Source organism: Calonectris borealis, chromosome 2 (genome assembly GCF_964195595.1).
Source record: "Calonectris borealis chromosome 2, bCalBor7.hap1.2, whole genome shotgun sequence".
NCBI classification, from domain to species: Eukaryota; Metazoa; Chordata; class Aves; order Procellariiformes; family Procellariidae; genus Calonectris; species Calonectris borealis.
Window position 1 is genome coordinate 70,014,461 of NC_134313.1, and position 21,578 is coordinate 70,036,038.

Sequence of the window (21,578 nt, forward strand, 5' to 3'; positions counted from 1 at the left end):
AGAATTTTATACGGTGTACTGTGCGCTGGGACGATACCTTCTTAGGATAATTTGTTCAGTCGATCTCTATATATTTAAAAAAAGGTCCTTTCTTGTTTTGAACAGTGATGGTTCAAAATGGAAGAAGGACCCTTGAGATTTCCCAGTTTGCACTGCCAGTATGCCATTATTTTAATCTAAGGTTATCAATAATCTTGAGTTGCAAGTTTTGGTTTTATGGGTGCTTCACGGGGCTAGTGGCAAAGGGGAAGAGAAACACGCGGCTCTAAGTTTAAAAGGAAGATGAATACTAAGAAAGGGGCGACCTATTGGTTCTTGATTTGGGCCATGTGGAAAGTGTTCCTCTCTCTCTTTCTCAAAGAGAGCCCTAGGAGGCCTGAAGTAGATGAAATATTGATTTGCAACTGAAGTCCTCCAATTTTTCCATTTCTGTGAGGCATCCAGCCCCTTCTCTGCTGAGCAGAAGCCCAAAGTCCACAGTCCATTTCCCAGCAGGTAGCAAAAGGAAGTTTGAAGATGTGCATTGCAACTCAGATGCTTGATGGAGTCCTTCACCCTCCAAACCTGAAGCCAGACATTAAAACAATTCCAGTGAGTTGAGAAGAAGAAAAGGGTATCAAGGAGAAAAATGATAAGTAGATGGACTTACATCCAGGCCAAAATAGGGTGAGCAAGCTGGTGACGTTACTATATTCAGTGTCTGCTTTTGAACTCAACGTAAGTGTGTTTGCCTAGCAAATATTCAACCCAGGCTAGCAGGTTTGCTGGTATATGAGAAAACAGCTCAGCTGCATGTAACTAGAAGCCCAAAACATCAATACTCCCTCTAAACAAGTGCAGAGTGGGAAGACGTATGGAAAATAATTTTCCAGTTACTAAGTTTCACTTGCATACCACCACCTGATGATGAAATCTTGAAGTCCCAAAACTAAGAAAACTGCATTGACCATGGAGGTCAATGAGAGCTTTGTCTACAATTGTAATAGCTGGGCTCTCATTAACTTACTAAGGTAATTTGATCAACCGCCAAGAAGGCAAAGCAGAAATGAACAGAGAAACCTTGCTGTGTTGCTGGAGCTCTCACAGTTCTCTCACGCAGCCACCGAGTTTTGATTTGTGGCTCCACAAAGTACACACCACTGCTGCTAGCAGGTGAGTAGAAGCATTACTGAGTGCAGGAAAGGGAACTTGAGAGACCATGAAATAAAGCGGTCTTCTCCCGAGTACTGCAGGGATCAGAACCTAAGAGATCAGTGAAATGATTAAAAGAAAACCAGTGACCATAAAAAAAAAAAAATCCCATAGTTGTAGAGACAGTTCCCACTTTACTGAATCACAAAATATTTTATTAATTCTAACATCAATTTCATCAGTCCAGCCCACAGAGACAAAACTTTAAAGGTGCTCACAAAAACATTCCATCTACATGGGTTTAGAAAGACCTTGGAAGAACCTACATATGCATCTCCTACAGGCAGAAACCCTCCCCCCACACCCTAACAATATAAATAGATATGCCAAAATGACATGAGCTTATGAGGACTCAAAGAAAGGGCTGTACACTTTCTATAGAAAACATGAACAAAGGCAAATAATGGTAGAAATCCAAAACTAAATGAAAGAGATGCCAAGACTTCTGGGGGAAAATGGTTGAAATCTTCATGCTTCTACACAATTAGCATACCTCCAGCTGATACAGAAAGAAACTTTCCTTATGAGCTGACACCCTTTTAATCAACATTGTAACAATGATGATCAATGACCAAATACATTGCTATACACGCTATTTTGTCTGATTGGGTAAAGCAGGTCCCTCACACCACAGCAGAAAACATCTTGTACCAGTGCAGATTAAATCCCATGTTTTCAATAGGACTATATGTGCTGACATGAACAATTTATCAGAAAAGGAGTTCCCAGACAAAATGGAAGTCATATTAATACAAAAAGAATTGTCTTTCAGGTATCAGCTGCATATCATATCAATTAGTTGCAAAATAATTTTTGTTTATACAATCATTTTTATAGGAACCATTTAAACATTCACAATTTAATGAAAAACATTTCTTAGTTTCATTTTCTCTAACTGTAATTTTGAAATTTGTCAAAAGAATTATTGCTAGGTCTGATCTTGCAAGTTTTATGCATGTTGAAAATCCACATAATGTTAAAAAGTAAGTTGTGCAGTCTGGGACACAGCCGCATAGCTAGATCCACGTGAACCTAAATGGCTTTTCCCAGAGCATCACCTTTAAATATTGTTGCCTTATTTCTTTAAGAAAAATGAGAAAATCCCCATTTTACTCCAAAACCAGACTTAAGCATGATTAGAAACTCGTCAAGTGCCATGAGCATCTAAAATTGTCACAACATTTAATGTATAGTATTGACAAGCATGTGCAATCTGTATGCATCTAGATTGTTATTTGTGCAAAAACATGCAGACCTACTCTGCCTTCACGTGCAAATCCACACTGTCTTCAGTGAGGGTTTTGTGGTAGTCACTTAGGGCAGAATCTGGCCTACATTTACCTTCTTGGTATTTAAGAGACAAGAACAATTATTAACTACTATCTGTTAAAAGGCCCAACTGCAGAATGTTTTAGTAGAAAAATAAACATTTTAAGTTATTGGCAGATAACATTAGTGCAATTATTTTGACTGCCTTACTTTCACACAGTAGATTAAAAAAATATACTGTCACTTGTGAAAAGAACCTAAGACACTTCAGAAGCAGTTGTGTAGCTGCCAAATAAAGAGAAAAGAGGAGCAGATTCTGTGGCATGATATAACCACAGCACTTATTTTACATAGCTCTCAATGATTAGTGCCTTTTAACGCTCCAGAAAACAAAATCCAAGGCTTGTAAACTAATTACAGTTCTTTCCATACAAAAATATATCACTTATGTGATTTGCAAAAGGTTGACTAACTGCTGACTAGAAAGAGAACATTTTCATATTCAGCTATATCGTAGATGACATCTGGATCAACTTCTTTCTTTGAAGAACCATTTTTGGTAGTCCGAGTTGGTACATGGTCGTAATAACGGTGCTGGGTTACCCTTGTAAGCATTTGACTCTGCTTGTACGCACTTCTGGGTGTTTGGGTGAAACAAAGTACCATCCTACAAAAGAAAGAAATAATATTTGCTTTTCAGGTCTTAAAAATTACAGGCATATCCTGTGTTTTAAAAGTAACAAAAGACATTTGTAACAAAAAAACCCCACACATATCCTTCTCGTGGGGCCATGCAGTGAAGCCAAAATGCCTAACTTGAGGACCTCTGAAACTTTATCAAAAGCCCCTGTTTTTAAACTTACATTAAGATTGCTTTAGAGTGATTCCTGCCTGTAAGGGATGTGCTAACTTCATTCACTTTCACTGCCTTTTGTTACTGCACCAGAATATGGGCAGAGAAAACAAAAGCCAAGCACAGGCATTACCCAAATTCACCATCTTATTGCACATCTTGCAAGTAAACCGTAAATACTGTTAGTTAAGCGTAGATGATGGATATATTTTTAGCAAAAATTTTTCCCCTTTCTTCACAGGGTATATTTTTAGCGGAAAAGGCAAAATAATCTAAGCGTGCCCCTTGCCTGCAGATGTGTGCGAAGCTAGCTGGCTTTGCTGGAGGGCAGCACAGCTGCCTGGGAGGTGTAAGGTCTGACAGGCCTCCACAATCAGATTCCCCAGAGAACATATCTCGAGGCCTCAGGCCTTCCTGTTACGGGAGTCTCCAGGAACATTTTATCTCCAGTTCACCTCGCTCGCTCCAATCCGGGAGCGCTGTCAACCAGGACCGTGAGCCGCAAAAAGGCGGCGTGTCCAACTGTGGAGAAGTGCCCTGCTCCGAGACCCTTCCCTCCCAGGTGACGCTCCCACACATAACCATTTCCAAACCCTCCCACGGCCTCAAAAGAAAAACGCCAACACCTTGTTTCTGAGCGTAAGCCCGACTCCTCTGAAAGTCTGCTCTTCCGTCGTCAGGAATGTCGCACTAATTGTGCCTCGAGCCGCAGCCCCTGATGCCCCATGGCGTGCGCTTCCTCACCAGCTTGCTGACAGACTTAGCTGCTGAATGACTTTCCTGTTCCCGTCACGGTAATTCAGATTTTTGAGTGGACTAATCAATATCTGCCTCACTCATTTTTGACTCGGTGACCGTTAAGAACCTAATTCTTGCCAGGCTGCTGGGAAGGCTGTTCAAATCTCTGATTATACTACATCCGTAAGGACAGCTTTCCCAGTGCCTGACACTTCTCCAAACAAAGCAAGAGAAATGTGGTTCTGACGCCTCACCCATCGCTTGCCTTGAAAAGTGGGGACTGGTGATTTTGATTTAATGCAACAGAGGAAGAGAGATCGGAGCAGAGCAGTACGTTCAAATCACACGCAGACACAAACTGATCACGAGAAAGAATCATAGAATCATAGAATCATACAGGTTGGAAAAGACCTCTAAGATCATCGAGTCCAACCGTCAACCCAACACCACCATGCCCACTACACCATGTCCCTAAGGGCCTCATCTACATGTCTTTTAAATACCTCCAGGGATGGTGACTCCACCACTTCCCTGGGCAGCCTGTTCCAAGGCCTGACTACTCTTTCAGTAAAGAAATTTCTCCTAATGTCCAATCTAAACCTCCCTTGGCGCAACTTGAGGCCATTTCCTCTTGTCCTATCGCTAGTTACTTGGCAGAAGAGACCAACACCCTCCTCGCTACACCCTCCTTCCAGGTAGCTGTAGAGCGCGATGAGGTCTCCCCTCAGCCTCCTCTTCTCCAGACTAAACAACCCCAGTTCCCTCAGCTGCTCCTCATAAGACTTGTGCTCCAGGCCCTTCACCAGCTTCGTTGCCCTTCTCTGGACACGCTCCAGCACCTCAATGTCCTTCTTGTAGTGAGGGGCCCAAAAGTGAACACAGCATTTGAGGTGCGGCCTCACTAGTGCCGAGTACAGGGGCACGATCACCTCCCCGCTCCTGCTGGCCACGCTATTTCTGATACAGGCCAGGATGCCGTTGGCCTTCTTGGCCACCTGGGCACACTGCCGGCTCATGTTCAGCCGGCTGTCAACCAGCACCCCCAGGTCCTTTTCCTCTGGGCAGCTTTCCAGCCACTCTTCCCCAAGCCTGTAGCATTGCCTGGGGTTGTTGTGACCCAAGTGCAGGACCCGGCACTTGGCCTTGTTGAAACTCATACAGTTGGCCTCAGCCCATCGATCCAGCCTGTCCAGGTCCCTCTGCAGAGCCTTCCTACCCTCCAGCAGATCAACACTCCCGCCCAACTTGGTGTCGTCTGTAAACTTACTGAGGGAGCACTCGATCCGCTCGTCCAGATCATTGATAAAGATACTGAACAAGACCGGCCCCAGTACTGAGCCCTGGGGAACACTGCTCGTGACCGGCCGCAAAGAAAGAGGATTTAACATCTGAAACTTTAGGAATTATTTTAAAAATTAATGGTTAAGAATGCAGTGGCAACAGATGTATTCCAAAACTGTGTTTTCTCAATTATTTCCTGAAGTGACTGAGGTTCATTCAATATATGTCATCTTAGGGATTAATGCATATGACCTTGAAAAATTTTGTTAAAAGTCAGCATTAAAAATGAAACGTCATTTATAAAGTCAGCCTTTTAAATATTTTGTTTTACTCAGTAATATCACTTCAGTCTGGACTAGATTTATTGAATAGACAGTAGTTTTCATATTTTTCCTTAGAATTTACTCTGCCACCTATCACTGGTGGTAGTATCTAAGGATGAAATTTGTCAACCATGGAGCCTGTAGAGTTTAGATGCATTATGCAGACACATTATGTAAATATACCATTTTGATATATTATGTGACCTTTTCCCTTAGCCAAATAATAACACTCCAGAACCTGACCAAAGCCATCATTTTTCATCAACTTTATTTTCTCTCAGGCATCCAGGATCTCCTTCAGAGACTAAAAACTACTAAACACAAGGTTTTCTAAGATCACATGATATGTTTATTAACGTACTTCATACTTCTCAGTATTTCTCCCCTCTGGGAGCAGGCATTAAGCTTGAAAAAGAGAGGTACAGATTTGCCGTCCCCACAGACAGTAAGACGTGTCCTGTGTAGGGGTAGGAGTAGGGCAGAAGGTATTTTTTGATCATAGAATCATTTAGGTTGGAAAAGACCTTTAAGATCATCAAGTCCAACCGTTAACCTAGCACTGCCAAGCCCACCACTAAACCATGTCCCTAAGCACCACATCTACACGACTTTTAAATACCTTCAGGGATGGTGACTCAACCACTTCCCTGGGCAGCCTGTTCCAATGCTTGACAACCCTTTTGGTGAAGAAATTTTTCCTAATATCCTAAACCTCCCCTGACCCAACTTGAGGCCGTTTCCTCTCGTCCTATCGCTTGTTATTTGGGAGAAGAGACCAACACCCACCTCGCTACAACCTCCCTTCAGGTAGTTGTAGAGCGCGGTAAGGTTTCCCCTCAGCCTCCTCTTCTCCAGGCTAAACAACCCCAGTTCCCTCAGCCGCTCCTCGTAAGATTTGTGCTCCAGACCCTTCACCAGCTTCGTTGCCCTTCTCTGGACACGCTCCAGCACCTCCATGTCCTTCTTGTAGTGAGGGGCCCAAAACTGAACACAGCATTCGAGGTGCGGCCTCACTAGTGCCGAGTACAGGGGCACGATCACCTCCCTGCTCCTGCTGGCCACACTATTTCTGATACAGGCCAGGATGTTGTTGGCCTTCTTGGCCACCTGGGCACATGTTCAGCCGGCTGTTGACCAACACCCCCAGGTCCTTTTCCTCTGGGCAGCTGATAACGGTGCATCAAATTACAGAACTGCATGTTACATTGCAGAAAAGCTCAGGCAGCACTTCTGGTGCTCACAGGGCGGGTCAAGAGAGACGGTTTGCAGAGGAGAAGCAGCAGCTGCTTGAAAGCAGAGGATTGTAAAGTAATGGTGGTATGTGAAGTATCAGGGATACGTGGTGGTATAAATACCAGGAAATAAAAGAAGTCAAGGAAAGCAGAGCAAAAGTAGGCCAGCCATGAGACTGGCTGGGAAAGGGATATGGAGGCACCTCAGTTCTCAGGAGAAGACAGTAGAGGTGGGATGTGAGAGAGAACTGAGCAGCACACGGAAAGCTCTAGATGTGAACAAGGTGAAGAGAGAGCTCTGCCAACCTTCCGGACTCCTTTGAGGTTAAGAAGGACGCTTTCCTTCCTCTCGTCTTCCTATTATTTACGACTGGCATACTCTTTACCTGCGCGCTGCTGCTACCCTGTTCCACGTTCAGATATTAAAAGCCAAGATAGCCTATTTCTCCCAGAGATTTACGCTGATGATGTGGCCTGCATGATGTGTGGGCAGAAAGATAAAAAGAAAAAAGCCCAACAATTCTCCTCCCACCCACTCTCTCCTGCAGAAAACCCAACAATGCTCCTCCAATTCCCAAAAAACTTAACTCCAAACCAAGCAGGCACACTTACCTCTCGGAAAACAAACTTCTGGTTTTCAGGAATACTGTGAACATTTTCTTGACACAAGTACATTGTCAAGTAGTCAGTCCCTGAATCGACTGCTGCACAGACTTCTGGCTGTCGAGTGTTGTAACGTATTTCATTATGGGATGTGTACTCGAAAAACTACAAACCCAAGAGAAGAAACAAAGGACAACAGCCATTTCATATGTACACAAGAAAGTATTTATAAGGAGGATATACTAAGATACGATAATTAAGTTCACATATTAAAGTTGCTATTGTGGAGAGAAATTCTCCAAAAAAATGAAAGGAGCCTTAACTGCTGCTGTTTGCTTACTATTTTACAGAAAATCAATCTCACCACAGCACTGCTTTAGTCTAGTAGCACTTAAAATGTATGAAATGCTGAATAAATGCCCTGGAAAACAGACGTTCCAGCATTAAAGAACTTACAAAATTTGAGCATAATATTCTACTTTCACATTCTAGATCACCCTTAAAAATGGAATGGAAACTAGTTTATAGCCTGACATTATGCCTTCTTAATTCAGTTGTGACAAAACAACGTTACTGTTAATTAAGGAGTTGCTCACTGCATAGTTCAAATGCAGTTTGGTCAAGGTTCATTTTCTTACAGTTACAAAGTTGTACAATATTCTACAGAGGTGTTCTGAACATCTAAGACATCTTGGCTTTTGTAGCAATTATGGCTGAAGACTTCCTTAAAATTTTTGTATTTATCATGGACACTTGCCAAATTTTGGACTTCATTAAAGAGCAGCAGAGTTTGAGAGTTGTTTGTATTAAGCACGCTTGTAAATAATTTAGGTGACTATAGTGCACGGATGTGTGTTTAGATCTGATTTAGATTATGCTCAGTAGGGTAGAGGAGAGTTTTACACACATCAGGAAATTGCTTGTTACCAATATTACAGCTGCATTAGTGAGAAAGCAATGAAAGGATGAGGAAGAGAAGGAATCCTCTGTTTTTTTTTCACCCCTGGAGAAAGAGAATGTAAGGCTTTGTGAAGGGGGTTGTACCAATTCAGAAATGTTGTATATACTTGAACTTACCACAAAACCACCCTTAGCAACCACCAAGGCTAATTAACCTTGAAAGGAAAACTGGAAATGAGAGTTTTAATGTAAACGGGACTGTGTGATTACAAAGTCTGCAGTCAACCATTTCCAGGTGTAAGAGCTCTGATTTAGACGACACTGATGATAGTTGTTTCATGGAATCTCCTCTGCCCCTCCTTTTATTACAATCAGGAATTTCTCTGCCAAGGTGGCTGTCGCAGCCGAACACAGACCAATGTTGTCCACTGCGTCAGCTTGTGGAGCTCCATGGCTTTTCTTTGGGCAGCGATGGAAGTGACCCCCCCCAGAACTAACCTGTTCGCCATCATTCATTTGTGGTAAGCCGCAAAGGGAAGCGAGTGTTTCGAGAAAGCAACTTCAAATTTGAAGTCTATCTGCTGACATAACACCCAGGAGACTCCGATTTCCCCTTGAAACCTATTGCTAGGAACTGTTTCTATGATGTAGGCTGCACTGCCTTTATGACATTTGCTTTATGCCAGAAATGTCTCATCATCAACAAAAGTCAAATGTGATCATATTGGCCCGATTTTTTTTTTATTACTTTGTACCCCCATAGGCAGGGGCTATTCCCTGGCCTTCAGGCTTTAGTTCCCAGGTTCAGTATCTGACTGGCACATGGAAAGCCTGCTACTTTGGGCACCACAGTGAGCTGGAAGGGCACTCATTTTAAGCCTATGACTCTTGAATAAAGAAAAAAGCTTCACTCCTGCTCGTTTGTGTCTGGATGGACACTTCTTTACAGCTGCCACTTTTACAAGGCCACATTTAGAGCCTTGCTCATTAGTGGATTTATAAGATATAATAACTCTTTTTAGCAATTTGTATTCAATATCAGTGAAAGCCCGCAAGCTGCTGATTGTACCGGATGCATCGAGAATAAATGGAGCAGCTACTAGGTCAGAGCGTTCCTTACTACTGATGCCTTTCCTAAACGGCCTCTCAAGGACTTGCATTCAGATTTTGGAGGAGAAGAGCAAGTAAAATGGTTAATTTCTGAATAACATTAAGGATTGGGGTTATAGTATTAGTAACCAAGCATTCCTGCCTCCTTGCCCAATGAACATTATACAGTTCTTTATCCTATACTGTTTCAAATGGAATAAATACTTCAGGCTTTGGGTTTTTTCAAGCTCCAGTAATACATGAGGTAAATCTCTTCCTCCTCAAATGGTGAAATGTTTTTTAGTGCTCTTTCCTTGCCCAGTGGGTTCCGTGGGCAGAAAGGAAGCATTTTCAAACTGATCCATGGCCCAGTAATTAGTAGTCTTACTGCATTTCTTTCCCTCAGAGAACCAGTAGATTCCCTGAAGTGCTACTGGAAAACTTGATGAGGCCTTTTACCCGGTGCCTACCACTTCTGGGCGATCTACGGGATATGCCCCAGCTGCATCGGTGCTCTGTGGTACAAGGGATGGAGGCAGATTTTGGCTACCTCACCTGACCCTGAAAGACGCTCCCGTCCCTCTCTGTGCCTGGGTACCGCTCTTCTGCACACAGGAAGCAATTTGCACTTGACAGGTACTTTCTGGGTGGGAGAACCAGCAGCGAGGTTACCAGGTCTGATACCCCTTTCACAGAAAACCTGAGGGCTTTGCTCAAGCTCTCTGTTTGCCTCTCCCTGTTTGCCTCAAATCTATCAGCTGCAAATGGGAATATTGGGGGGTACTATCAGACAAAGCGGGGCTGCTCAGTGGTTTCCCATCCTCTTACCGTGTTAGGTCAGCTTCCTGCCATCACATGTTGGTCCCCTCTCTACTGCTTCCCAGCCATACCAAGAAGGGGAATGGGCTTTATTGGTGTTGAATTTCAAAGCCTTTCATTCTCGTCTACCGGGGCAGACACTTCCACAAAACATCAGCAGCCTGAGGTGCAAGCACTGAGTAGCCAGTGTTTTGTGTATTTTCTGCCTCTCTTCCATATACACTCAGCTCCCATCACCACAGTCGTATCCTCACCTTCTTGCTATAATGAACATGCTAATTTTAAACAGCCCACAGCTAGCTTTCTTACTGCTTACACAGCAGCAGTTCAAAAGGACTGAAGGGAACCCCTTCACTCATGCCATGGATTCAAGGAAAAATAGAAACAAATTACCAGGGACCTCAGTTTTCTGAGAGTGGTTTTACTTACTAAGACATAAAATGGGAGCAGGTGCTGGACTTTATAAATAATCGAGAGCACAGAGCTCTCTCCTCTCAGCACAATGCACACAAATATTCAGAGGTCACTTTAAGTGGAGAATTGCTTCCAGTGAAAAGAGCTTTTGCAGTTGTCCCCTACATTAACAGCCACCTGCCACTAGCATATCATGCCAGAGGATGGGTGTACTGGAGTGCAAGACACATATGGCTGACCAGGTTAACCTTCATTAATGTTAAATCCTATCAAGATGTTTTTGGAGAGTAACTTTACTGAGCTGTACTGTGGAGAATAAACTTCATTCCTTTATACCATGAGACAGTGTGAATTGCAGCAGGGAGTACTATTTGAGGAAGAAAGTGATGAATGGTGGAACTAACTCTGCAACCGGAGGAAGGGATGAGAAGGAGAAGACTAGAGGATTAAAAGTGGGAGCTAGCCAGGAAAGAAGAAAGGCATGTGAAAAGGAGCAAAATGTGACCTAGGGTGGGTAGTAGCTGGTGGGAGGAATAAGTGAGGGGAGAGACAGAGCAAGGGCATTAGAGAAAGACTGGGAGCCAGCCAGCATGGAAAAGAAAGTGTTAAATAGCATGGAGTGGAGAAACTGGAGCTGTCTTTGACATGCGGTGCAGGGCAGAGGACTAGAGCGAAGCTTTGTAATGAGGGTTTGCTGCTAAAGCTGTATATAGGTAATGAGCGGAGTCATGAGAGCAGACTGGAGGAGAGCAGGCAGAAGAGCTTGGGATCAGAATGGTAGATTCCCTTCCAAGGACAAAACAGAAGTTAAGGGCTGCCTGTTGTCAGAAAACATCTGTGGTGAAGTGCCTTGCTCTCCTTAGTGTTGATACAACTAGAGGATGACCAACCTTGTCACCATCAGTTCCATCAGCTGACAGCAGTGGATGTACATGTGGGAGATTTGACTGTTTTGGTCCTGCCACTGTCACCTGGCAAGCAAGCTAAGGAATTCACACCACCAGGAGCAGCCTGTTACCTTTTAAGAATGACTGCCAAAAGGGTGGGGGGGACAGGAAGGAAATGGGAGAGAAATGTCCTGCTGGTAGGTTTCACAGCTATTTGTGAGCCAGAAAAAGGAGGTGCCAGTTCAGCAATCCTGACTTCCATTTCCCATCTCACTTGTGCTTCTACGTCTTGTCTTATTTTAGCCTCCCTCTTTCTCCCACCCACAGCTCTTCCTGCTGTCCACTTCTTCTCTTGCAGCTACTACCTGTCACCCCTACTCATGCCTCCATTTGCCAACTGGTATCTCTGCTCCCACGTTCAGTCCCCCTACTCCTTTCCACTAAAGGGGTCTCCAGTGCTTCTGCTTGTTTCACACTCCCTCCCTGTAGCTCCTAACTACTCCTTCCTCCTTCCTGTCACACATGCCCTGCTCCTTGACTGTTGCCCTGCCTCTGTCCCAAATGTCTTCTGCCCTCTGTCAGCTTGGCCCCCTTTCCCTGGCTCCTGTCAGCCCTCCCATGCCTTTTGCCCATTTCACTGATATTGTTTTGCCCACTTCCTGTGTTTGGCCTTCCCTCCTCAGGCTCTGCAATTCTCTTGTGTCATCTCATGTTTTCTTTCATGGGTTTATATTGCAGTCAGGTAGTTTCTCCATTTCTCCTTCCTCCTGCTCGCCGGATGCCAGCAGAGGGAGCACGAACTGCACAGCTCCGACAGCACCGCTGCTCTCAGCCTGGTGCTTGCTATTGCAGGCACGGGGATGCATCGCACCATCAGCAGAGACGTAAGAGCATTAATACCAGTGATAGGGTATCTCTGCAGTAAATTCAGTTAATCTTTTAGTGCTAGGTAAACAAAGGATAACTTTAAAAATGTAATCTCAGAAGAACTATTTTCCTATGCATTACACTTCTCTCTTGCTTTCACCTTTTACCCTATATCTGACCTCAAGAGACATCAAAATTAAAAGCATCCAATGTGAGAATCAAAATTAGATGTAAGGTCACCTCACTGTGGCAACATATTCTCTAAGCCCTATTGCAATGCTCTTTACCATACTTTTTACATTACAACCACAGCATTAGTCAAAATGAAAATAAAACATGAACCTTACCTGATTTTGTCCCATGCCATGACATGGGTACAGTATGATCCTGTGTCCAGTTACTTGATGTTCATTTGTAGGGTTATAATCAAAACAGAAATTTGCCATTCCTCTACTCTTCAGCTAATCAAAACAAAAGAACATTTTAAAGTATTAATCTAGAGTAAGGAAGATATGCTGTAGTCACTTTACACCCATCCTGCTGGGCTGTGAGGTTTATATCCTAGAGCTGGTTCAAACTAATTGGAATAGATCAAATGGATCCAATGGCAACATCTCCCAGACTACTGTGAAATAAAACTGTTAGGACTGTCTTGACTTTGGGCATTGAAGCAGGCAGACACGATGGTTTCCCCTAGGAATGACACTGTGTTCCAGCGTATTTGCAAATGAAGTAGGTAGGAACTATGAAAAGCTGTGTTGAAACCCAACAAGCCAGCAACTCATGCAGAACAAAAGAGTCTGCCACGTCTTTAACGTTTTTCCCCCCAGGATCCACTTGTTCAATTTTCTTACGAAAAGAAGGCTACATACTTTTCTCAGTTTGTCAAATGCGAGATGTTAGAAGGATTTGTTCTCGAAAGGAGTCCAGTACCCTCTTGAGGTTGAACAAGCAGTCAGATTTTAAGACCAGAATTCATGAAATTGGGTAAGATTTATCTTTGGAAAGAAACACTACGTATGATTTTAGAAGTTCTTTACTAGTGTTGCTGATCTCTGACACAATAGTTGAATAACTTTTAGATTAAATTTTAAAATATTAAATTACATCATTTCAAAAAAATCAGGCTAATTAACAAGGATTTGCATTTAAGTATTCAGGAGGCAAAAGTAACTGAAAATGAGTTAAACAATGCCACAACAATTACTGACTCCTAGTATTAACCACTCAACCAAATTCAAAATTACACAGAGCAAAACAGGTTCTGTAAACATAGGTTCAAGCTGAATGCCCCGTTACTGAGTGTAATTATATTGCAGACAAAAAGAACAAGCAGAGTAACTCTCAGAAGAGTTACTTCAGCAAGGTATAATTTCACCGCTCTTCCCTAGTCGTGATAATTGTATCCTCAGTTCTTAATGCGGAGAATGAACGGACACAAAGGGATTGCAGAAGGCTAAAACCAAACAAACAAGACAAACCCTGCAGGACCCAAACCCACCACAGAGTAAACCACACAAGTTGGAAAATTAAACACTTGTGTTCTTACATATATTTTGCTTTCCCAACTTCTACTTTTATTGCTACCCAACATCTTCTTTCCACTGCTTTGTGCCCACTCCTGCTGAAAGACAGCCAAGGTCTCGGCGCTCTGCATGCCTGGGCTGCCGGCCCAAGACAACAGCAATACACTGGGGGGCTGGGGAGGACCACCGAGCCGCCACGGCTTGGGGCCCCTTGCAGGGCTGCTGGGGCTGTGAGGCTCTCCCACCGGAGCCAAATGTATAAATGCGGGACTGAAGCCCTACCCTTACAAGCTTTGCCTCTTAATTCCTCTCTGAACACGTCTACTGAAAACTTATACCAAACGCATAGTGGAAAGGATAAACTAACATCCGAATCTGGTGCATGATAAATTCATCCTTAGTTTTAGTGTCCAAGTTTACCAGAAGCAAAAGAAATCCCCTGGGCACCCTTTCTACAGAAAACGTTGCTTGGTTTGATGGGAACACACTAGACCATGCACCCCTCCCTGAGCTGTCAAGAGACGACATTTTGTTTACCTTCGTAACACTAAGGAAGAATTACACTTACAGAAACAGGAAAGAAAAGTGTCTTTTACAGATGATTTTTAACACTACCATGGAACTGCATAAACCAAACAATAAGCTGCTCATGTTTCTACATTCTACATCAGGAAATGTCAACTTAAAGTCATAACCACTCAAAAATGGTAATTGTATCTCTAAAAACATAAATCGGTTTTGGTTGTTGTCAGCAGCTGTCCTCAGGATCAGAGGGTCTCTCATTAGTGTGTTTAACAACACGTGACTTTGCCTGACTGTCTACTGGCTCCAAGGGAAGACGAACATAGCAAAGCGCTTTCCCGTGGTGCCCTTCCAGACAACACAACGCCTTCGCTACCGCTCCGAGCGTGCGCTCTTCGCTGTCAGCCCCCGGCACGTGCTCGAGCACACGCTCCATTTTGTGGCCTGGAATTTTAAATAACCTATTTTAAAATGCCACGCACCACCAGAACTACTGTAACTCTCCTACGCATGTTACGCAATGCCCTAATGCAGACAACAAAACAAAAGCTGTGTAAAAGATTACTAACTTAAGCTTCATTTCAGATGGTTTAAAACTGAGCCTGTACTCCCAGGATGCTACCACATATGTTCTCTCATTTTTCTCTTTCATGCATAAAAGCTTGTGATACGTTCAGACATATTCCTAAACATATACGGTCCATATTTCAACCTGGTTCTTTAGTTTGTTTTATCAGACATCACTATATGTTCTTTTATAGCCATGCTTCATCAGGAAGCCTAATAGATATTCAAGACCTAATTTGTGGGAACAGTGCATACTAAGCTGTTAAATGACCTGATCTGAAATGACAACGATTTGAAAATAATCAAATTTGAAAATCTGATCACAGCACCACTTATGCAAAAAAAAATAAAAAAAATAAAAAAATCAGCCCTCTGTTCCAAGGCAGAAAAAAGTATGAGAGAATTTGTGAAAGTAATATTTTTCTCTTGTCAAATGAGAATACACAGTTTAAGTTCCTTTTACGTACAACAGCTCTATCAAAACAGTAATCATCCATTCATTTCTGAAGCTATCTTTGTTCCCATATCCTCCATAAACAAGTCATGCAATAAGAACAAAAATTTTTCCATGACTTACCTTAATTCTTTTGCAGAATGCTGCATTAGAGAAACAGAAGCAAGAAAAATGTTGATCACCTTGCCATTAAAACACATAATTCAGTTCTAAAAAGTTCTGCCCAGGCAGGATTATTGGCTGCGTCTTTCTGCAACTTTTGCCTCCTGTTGAAGCATTGCAGGTGTACTCTACTATGCCATTTAGCTACCATTCTGCTTGAAGGCTGGGACAGGTGCTAAACAGCAATTACTGAGATATTCACCTCAGACCTTCACCCCTTACTTCTTGGAGAAATTTAAATCTGTTGTTTCCTAACATCTGGACACTTGCATAAAACAACACAATGCAGATGGCATTCTGTAAATAATTATTTGATTTTTTTTTTTTAAAGACAAAATCCATTTCATATAACTGTAAGCAAAGCATCAACAACAGATTTTTGACATTAAAACTTCATTACATTAGTTGATAAATACGGTCAGTGGAGCACAGCCAACCTTCCTCTTCATCCACAAAATAGATCAGAATCCTCTTTATTCCGCCACAGCGGCATCGGTGCTGATGCATTAATGGTATGGGCAGATGATACTATGGGACACAGCAAGATACAAATTTGTAGCAAGCCAACAGCTTCATGGTACTGACCAGGTGTAAACTTCTACCTCAAAGGTAATCCCAGCAGTCACAGGGAATGATTTTACTGAATGTATGCTATTTTCGTATCATCCTTTTTGGAAAAAAAATTATGAATATCCTCAGATTTCTGTTAACTTCTTAAGTGCAATGCTGAAATCTGTATACAACATTGATGACTAAGATCCTTTGAAGGAATCAGTGATGAGACACTGCTGTTGGAATTTGGTTGCTCACCCCAGCAAGTCCAGATCTCCCCGGGAGGCTCAAGAATATACAAGCACATGTCTCAAGCAATGGTGTGTTCACTTGAGATTAATATCAAACACTTGAATTTCTCCCACTTCCTTTAAAAAAATCTGTCTCAAGGTTTCAGAGGCTGTACAACCAACAGAGTGATGCCTATTTTCCTGTGATGGGCATCAGATCTCCAGGTCTATTTGGGTACCAATTCAATCTCAAGTGGCAGCTCTACAAATTGTATTATAATGCAGTTTTAGAGGTATACCCTAGAGGAGGCTCTTTTGGAGCCTGATACCTCTGAGAACTTGTAACACCAGACATGCAATAGTCTTTTGGATTGCATAACTTAAGCCACATACTTAAGATTTCTTTTTCTCTCAGCCTGTCCATATATATCACGTGTTATTTAGGTAATTTAAAAAATGTTCTCTTTCATGTCACCGCAAAATTCTTCATAGTTTTAAAGGCTTAAAATCTTTCTTCCTGATCTTTTTTTTTTTTTAAGGTTATATCTGGTCTCAATTAAATGAAAATCATGACTAAGCGTTTGGAAATTCATTGAAGATGAGATGGTCTTGGGGGAAAATGTGGAAGGAAGCTGCCAATAGAAAAATCCAAGTTTTTGATCTCCCAACTGATTCAGTCAGTCGCAGATGCCTTTAAGGATAGGTGGTGAAAAGAGCCATCGGCTAGATAGTCACAACAGACATCTATCAGCTTCGTTGCTTTACATTCAGCGGGAAAAAAGATCAGCTAAAAACTGTTTGAGAAGAACAAAGAAAAACTTCTCGTATCAGAACATAATATGGTCTCACTGCCAAGTGATCAAACTTACAGAAAAGGAGAGATAAAATCCTGATTTTTGTGTCAACGCTGTCTTTTAAAAGCAATCTGGATGCCAAGTTCAAAGCCAAATTCACTGACTGACCATAATCTTTATTGTCAGAGATGCACCCTGAATACCAGCAATATTTAGTATACCTTAGAGGGAAGAGGAACCCTGACTATTCCCTTGCTTTGCATTTCCACAGTCACCAATAACATGAAAAGACCACAGAGCTGCCTAGTTCCTCTATCGTCACCTAGCTGCACAATGCAGCAACGTCACAGTACTAACATTAAACACACAACATGGCTCCAAGTTCTTCCTAGAGGTGCCCACACCATCCCTTCCCAGGGCAGCTAAGATTTTTAAGCAGACCTAGCCTGGGCTACCTAGGTGGGCAATCTGCACAGGCCTGGGGTTCAAGTCTTTTTAAGTTTTCACACCAGCTGAAGCACAAGCACAGAACACGCTCTGCCGGTAAGGATGGCCACATCAGATGCTATGCCAGAAAGAGGGAGACATCAGTGCTCTACACAAGAGCCTAAAAGGGATCATCAGCCCTTCCAGAAATGCTGACGTCTTATTAAACCACTAAGTGCCTACCAGCTTCACTGCCTTCCACCCCCCAAATAAATTATTAAAGTCAAAAGCTTTCGTTGATGTCCCCCACAAAGTTCTAAAGCTGCATGGAGCCCAAGGACAAGGAAGAGGATATTTCCCTCATTTTTAGGCCTCAGGCAGTTTATAAGAATGCAATCATAGCTCAGGCAAAAGTATTCAAAATTCAGTGTGTTTAAATAAAGTTTTAGGCAGCTAACTTTTTAGACAACCAAGCTTAGTATAGATATTTTTATCTACATATCAAGAGAAAAAATTTAGCACAAGTGTCTATTTGTCAGTGCATGGCACTGAATGCTGCTCAATAATTCATGCATTTATTTCAGTAACATATGGCTGACCTATGGGTAATCTTAGAAAGATTTTCAACTTCAGTGTAAAGATTTTCAAGGGAGGGACAAATCCCCATATTCCTTTGCAATTTCTTTGAACAATTAAATAAACTCACACTAAGCTGAGCTGTTAACAAAGACGACACTTTTAAATGAAGTATTTTTGTGAACCAGAAAAGCACTACATGGCTAAGGCAGGAGTAAAGAACACGATCAATGATTCATTGAAGTTAGCAGATGGGACTCAATATCCACAAATCAGTTGCAACAGTAGGTGTCATTTTTGCACTGTCACTTTCTTAGAGTATAACTGTACTTTAATCACATTTTAAATTCTTCCTGCCAAAAAAAATGGTGTATTCTTATTATGCTCATAACTAGATGACAGCATTTAAGAATTGTTTTTAGAGAAATATATAGAGCACACCTAAATTACACCATAGATACCTCAAGCAGCTCTGAACAAGAATTATTATTTCTAGGTACTGTCAACACCTTTCCTGAGGATGACACATGCAGCTAAATCATGAAAGAAACTGCACAAATCCCATCCCCTCCCCAGGAGGTTGAAGCCTATCACTGCCACCAGTCTAGGCTTTCTTTTGGAGGGTGAAGGATGGCGGTGGAGGGGAGGATAAGGTTACTGAAACGCTTCCGGAAGGTAAGTCTTATAATATCTTATTGCTTCAACGGTCTCTGACCTTGTCAGTTAGCGATCCAGCACAAAACAACAAAAAATGAACCAATGTTGTACCGGGGTCTGCTCAAGGCACTGGATAATGGTGGATATTACCTTTCATGCCAGTGATCACACAGAGATACCAACTCAAGTGCAAGCTCCAAGACAAAGGGAGGAGGGGGGCTACTCTCTCAGAGGCTCCTAAGGGCTTTGCTGCCAACTGATGCGCTCCCTATGGGAGCTCCTACCGCTCCCCGTGGGAAATACAGCTCCCTATGGGAAATCGCAGCGTTTCCACATTAGGCTCTTTTTCATTCAACAGGCAACAAAGCTATTAGGGAAGACTGCGGCGAGACTTGGTTCCTTTATCAACGATCTGGACGAGGGGATCGAGAGCTCCCTCAGTAAGTTTGCAGACGACACCAAGTTGGGTGGGAGTGTTGATCTGCTGGAGGGTAGGAAGGCTCTGCAGAGGGACCTGGACAGGCTGGATCGATGGGCCGAGGCCAACGGTATGAGGTTCAACAAGGCCAAGTGCCGGGTCCTGCACTTCGGCCACAACAACCCCAGGCAACGCTACAGGCTTGGGGAAGAGTGGCTGGAAAGCTGCCCAGAGGAAAAGGACCTGGGGGTGCTGGTTGACAGCCGGCTGAACATGAGCCGGCAGTGTGCTCAGGTGGCCAAGAAGGCCAACAACATCCTGGCCTGTATCAGAAATAGTGTGGCCAGCAGGAGCAGGGAGGTGATCGTGCCCCTGTACTCGGCACTGGTGAGGCAGCACCTCGAATGCTGTGTTCAGTTTTGGGCCCCTCACTACAAGAAGGACATGGAGGTGCTGGAGCGTGTCCAGAGGAGGGCAACGAAGCTGGTGAAGGGCCTGGAGCACAAGCCTTATGAGGAGCAGCTGAGGGAACTGGGGTTGTTTAGCCTGGAGAAGAGGAGGCTGAGGGGAGACCTCATCGCGCTCTACAACTACCTGGAAGGAGGTTGTAGTGAGGTGGGTGTTGGTCTCTTCTGCCAAGTAACTAGCAATAGGACGAGAGGAAATGGCCTCAAGTTGCGCCAAGGGAGGTTTAGATTGGACATTAGGAAAAATTTCTTTACTGAAAGGGCTGTCAAGCCTTGGAACAGGCTGCCCAGGGACGTGGTTGAGTCACCATCCCTGGAAGTATTTAAAAGACGTGTAGATGAGGCATTTAGGGACATGGTTTAGTGGGCATGGAGGTGTTGGGTTGATGGTTGGACTCAATGGTCTTTTCCAACCTAATGATTCCATGATTCTATGTCACTTGGAAGGTGTAATTCATGGCAACATTACCTGTTCTCCTACCCTCTCACAGAACTCCTTCATAACCAGCATCCCCTAGAATAAAGATTCTGATAGAACCTACATTTTAAAGCCTACCAATTCTGACTGAATTCTACCAAAATCCCAGACTGATTTTGGCATAAAAATACCTTCATACTGAGTTAGTAGGAGAGCTCAGAGAACCGCGAGGAGCCCCCTTCTCAGAAGCCACGTACCATTCCAAAGAAGCCCGGTCTGTCCTCGGGTACGTGAAGCTCTGGGTACACATTCTCCAAGAACCATTTGAAGTCCTTGCATTTCAGCTTCTCTCGAAGGAGTCTCCTTTCTGTCACATCTCCATATGGTTCCTGAAAGAAAAAAAACACAAACAAAAAAACCCCCACGATTAAAAAAAAACCCGAACAGAACAGATGCTCTCTTTTAAATTATCTGTATACATTATTAGGAACCGTATGCTAAAGTGATGAGTAGGACTTTTAGCCAGGAAAAATCCCCATGTTTGGGTGCTGGATTTGATTTAATTATCCTTACATTTGTTAAATGTTGACAAAAAAGAATTGGAACGGCGCACATAAAACTTTAAAATATTCTAGACGACAGTTTGTCTGAGAAAACTCCCCAAATCCGCAAGTAAGGAAGTCCTTGAATACAGACTGCTGGGAACTGAGAAGGCATATTGGAAAGTAAAACTTCCTTTAGCTGGATAATTGAAAATCTCAAAAGCAGTGAATGAATCTTGAGAATTTTAAATTATTCCACCATCTATTTGCAAATTACCTGTACAGAGAGTTTTACACTTAACTGATGAAATTTGTAAAAATCTGCTAATGTTTCCTTTGAACTTCATAGCTTTGGGGGGCGGGGAGCATGAAATCTTAAACCTCCAGAGAAAAGCTTTCATTGTAGACTTTTTCCTGTCTATAGATTGGAGCAGAGTTTGCATCTTTTCATGTCTGTCTTCAAAAAAATCTATCTTTATATTGACTAGGGACTTCAGACAGTCCGGCATGAAACACCGTTTGCAGCCCCCAGATTTTTATAGGTCACTTGACACACTCTTTCATCAAACCATAAATATATTTGCATTTCTTAAAGCTGTGGAAATATCACTGAAAACACATAGCAGATGCAAAACGGAGGCAGAGATGCCTGCTTGAATAAACAAACAGCATGACATATTAGCTCTGATGTCTGAACATTAATCTTGAAGTGAAACTTTATGGAATCAAATTCTTCAGCCATAGCATCAATCATTTTTCCATTACGCTATGGAACTGAATATTTAGGTTAAATGAAGTGAA

The 21,578-nt window shown here is 42.8% G+C and overlaps 1 protein-coding gene across 1 annotated transcript in view; it reads right to left on the minus strand.

Moving 5' to 3' along the window:
- Positions 1–418: 418 nt before the first annotated feature.
- The window catches only part of GALNT12 (polypeptide N-acetylgalactosaminyltransferase 12), a 49,278-nt gene continuing 28,118 nt past the window's right edge, over positions 419–21,578 (minus strand). The window contains exons 7-10 of the mRNA XM_075142307.1: positions 20,493–20,624; positions 12,814–12,927; positions 7,500–7,655; positions 419–3,127 (exon numbers count right to left, since the gene is read on the minus strand). Coding sequence (XP_074998408.1) covers positions 2,990–3,127; positions 7,500–7,655; positions 12,814–12,927; positions 20,493–20,624 — 540 coding nt within the window. The 3' untranslated portion in view covers positions 419–2,989. The remainder of the gene's footprint in view (positions 3,128–7,499; positions 7,656–12,813; positions 12,928–20,492; positions 20,625–21,578) is intronic.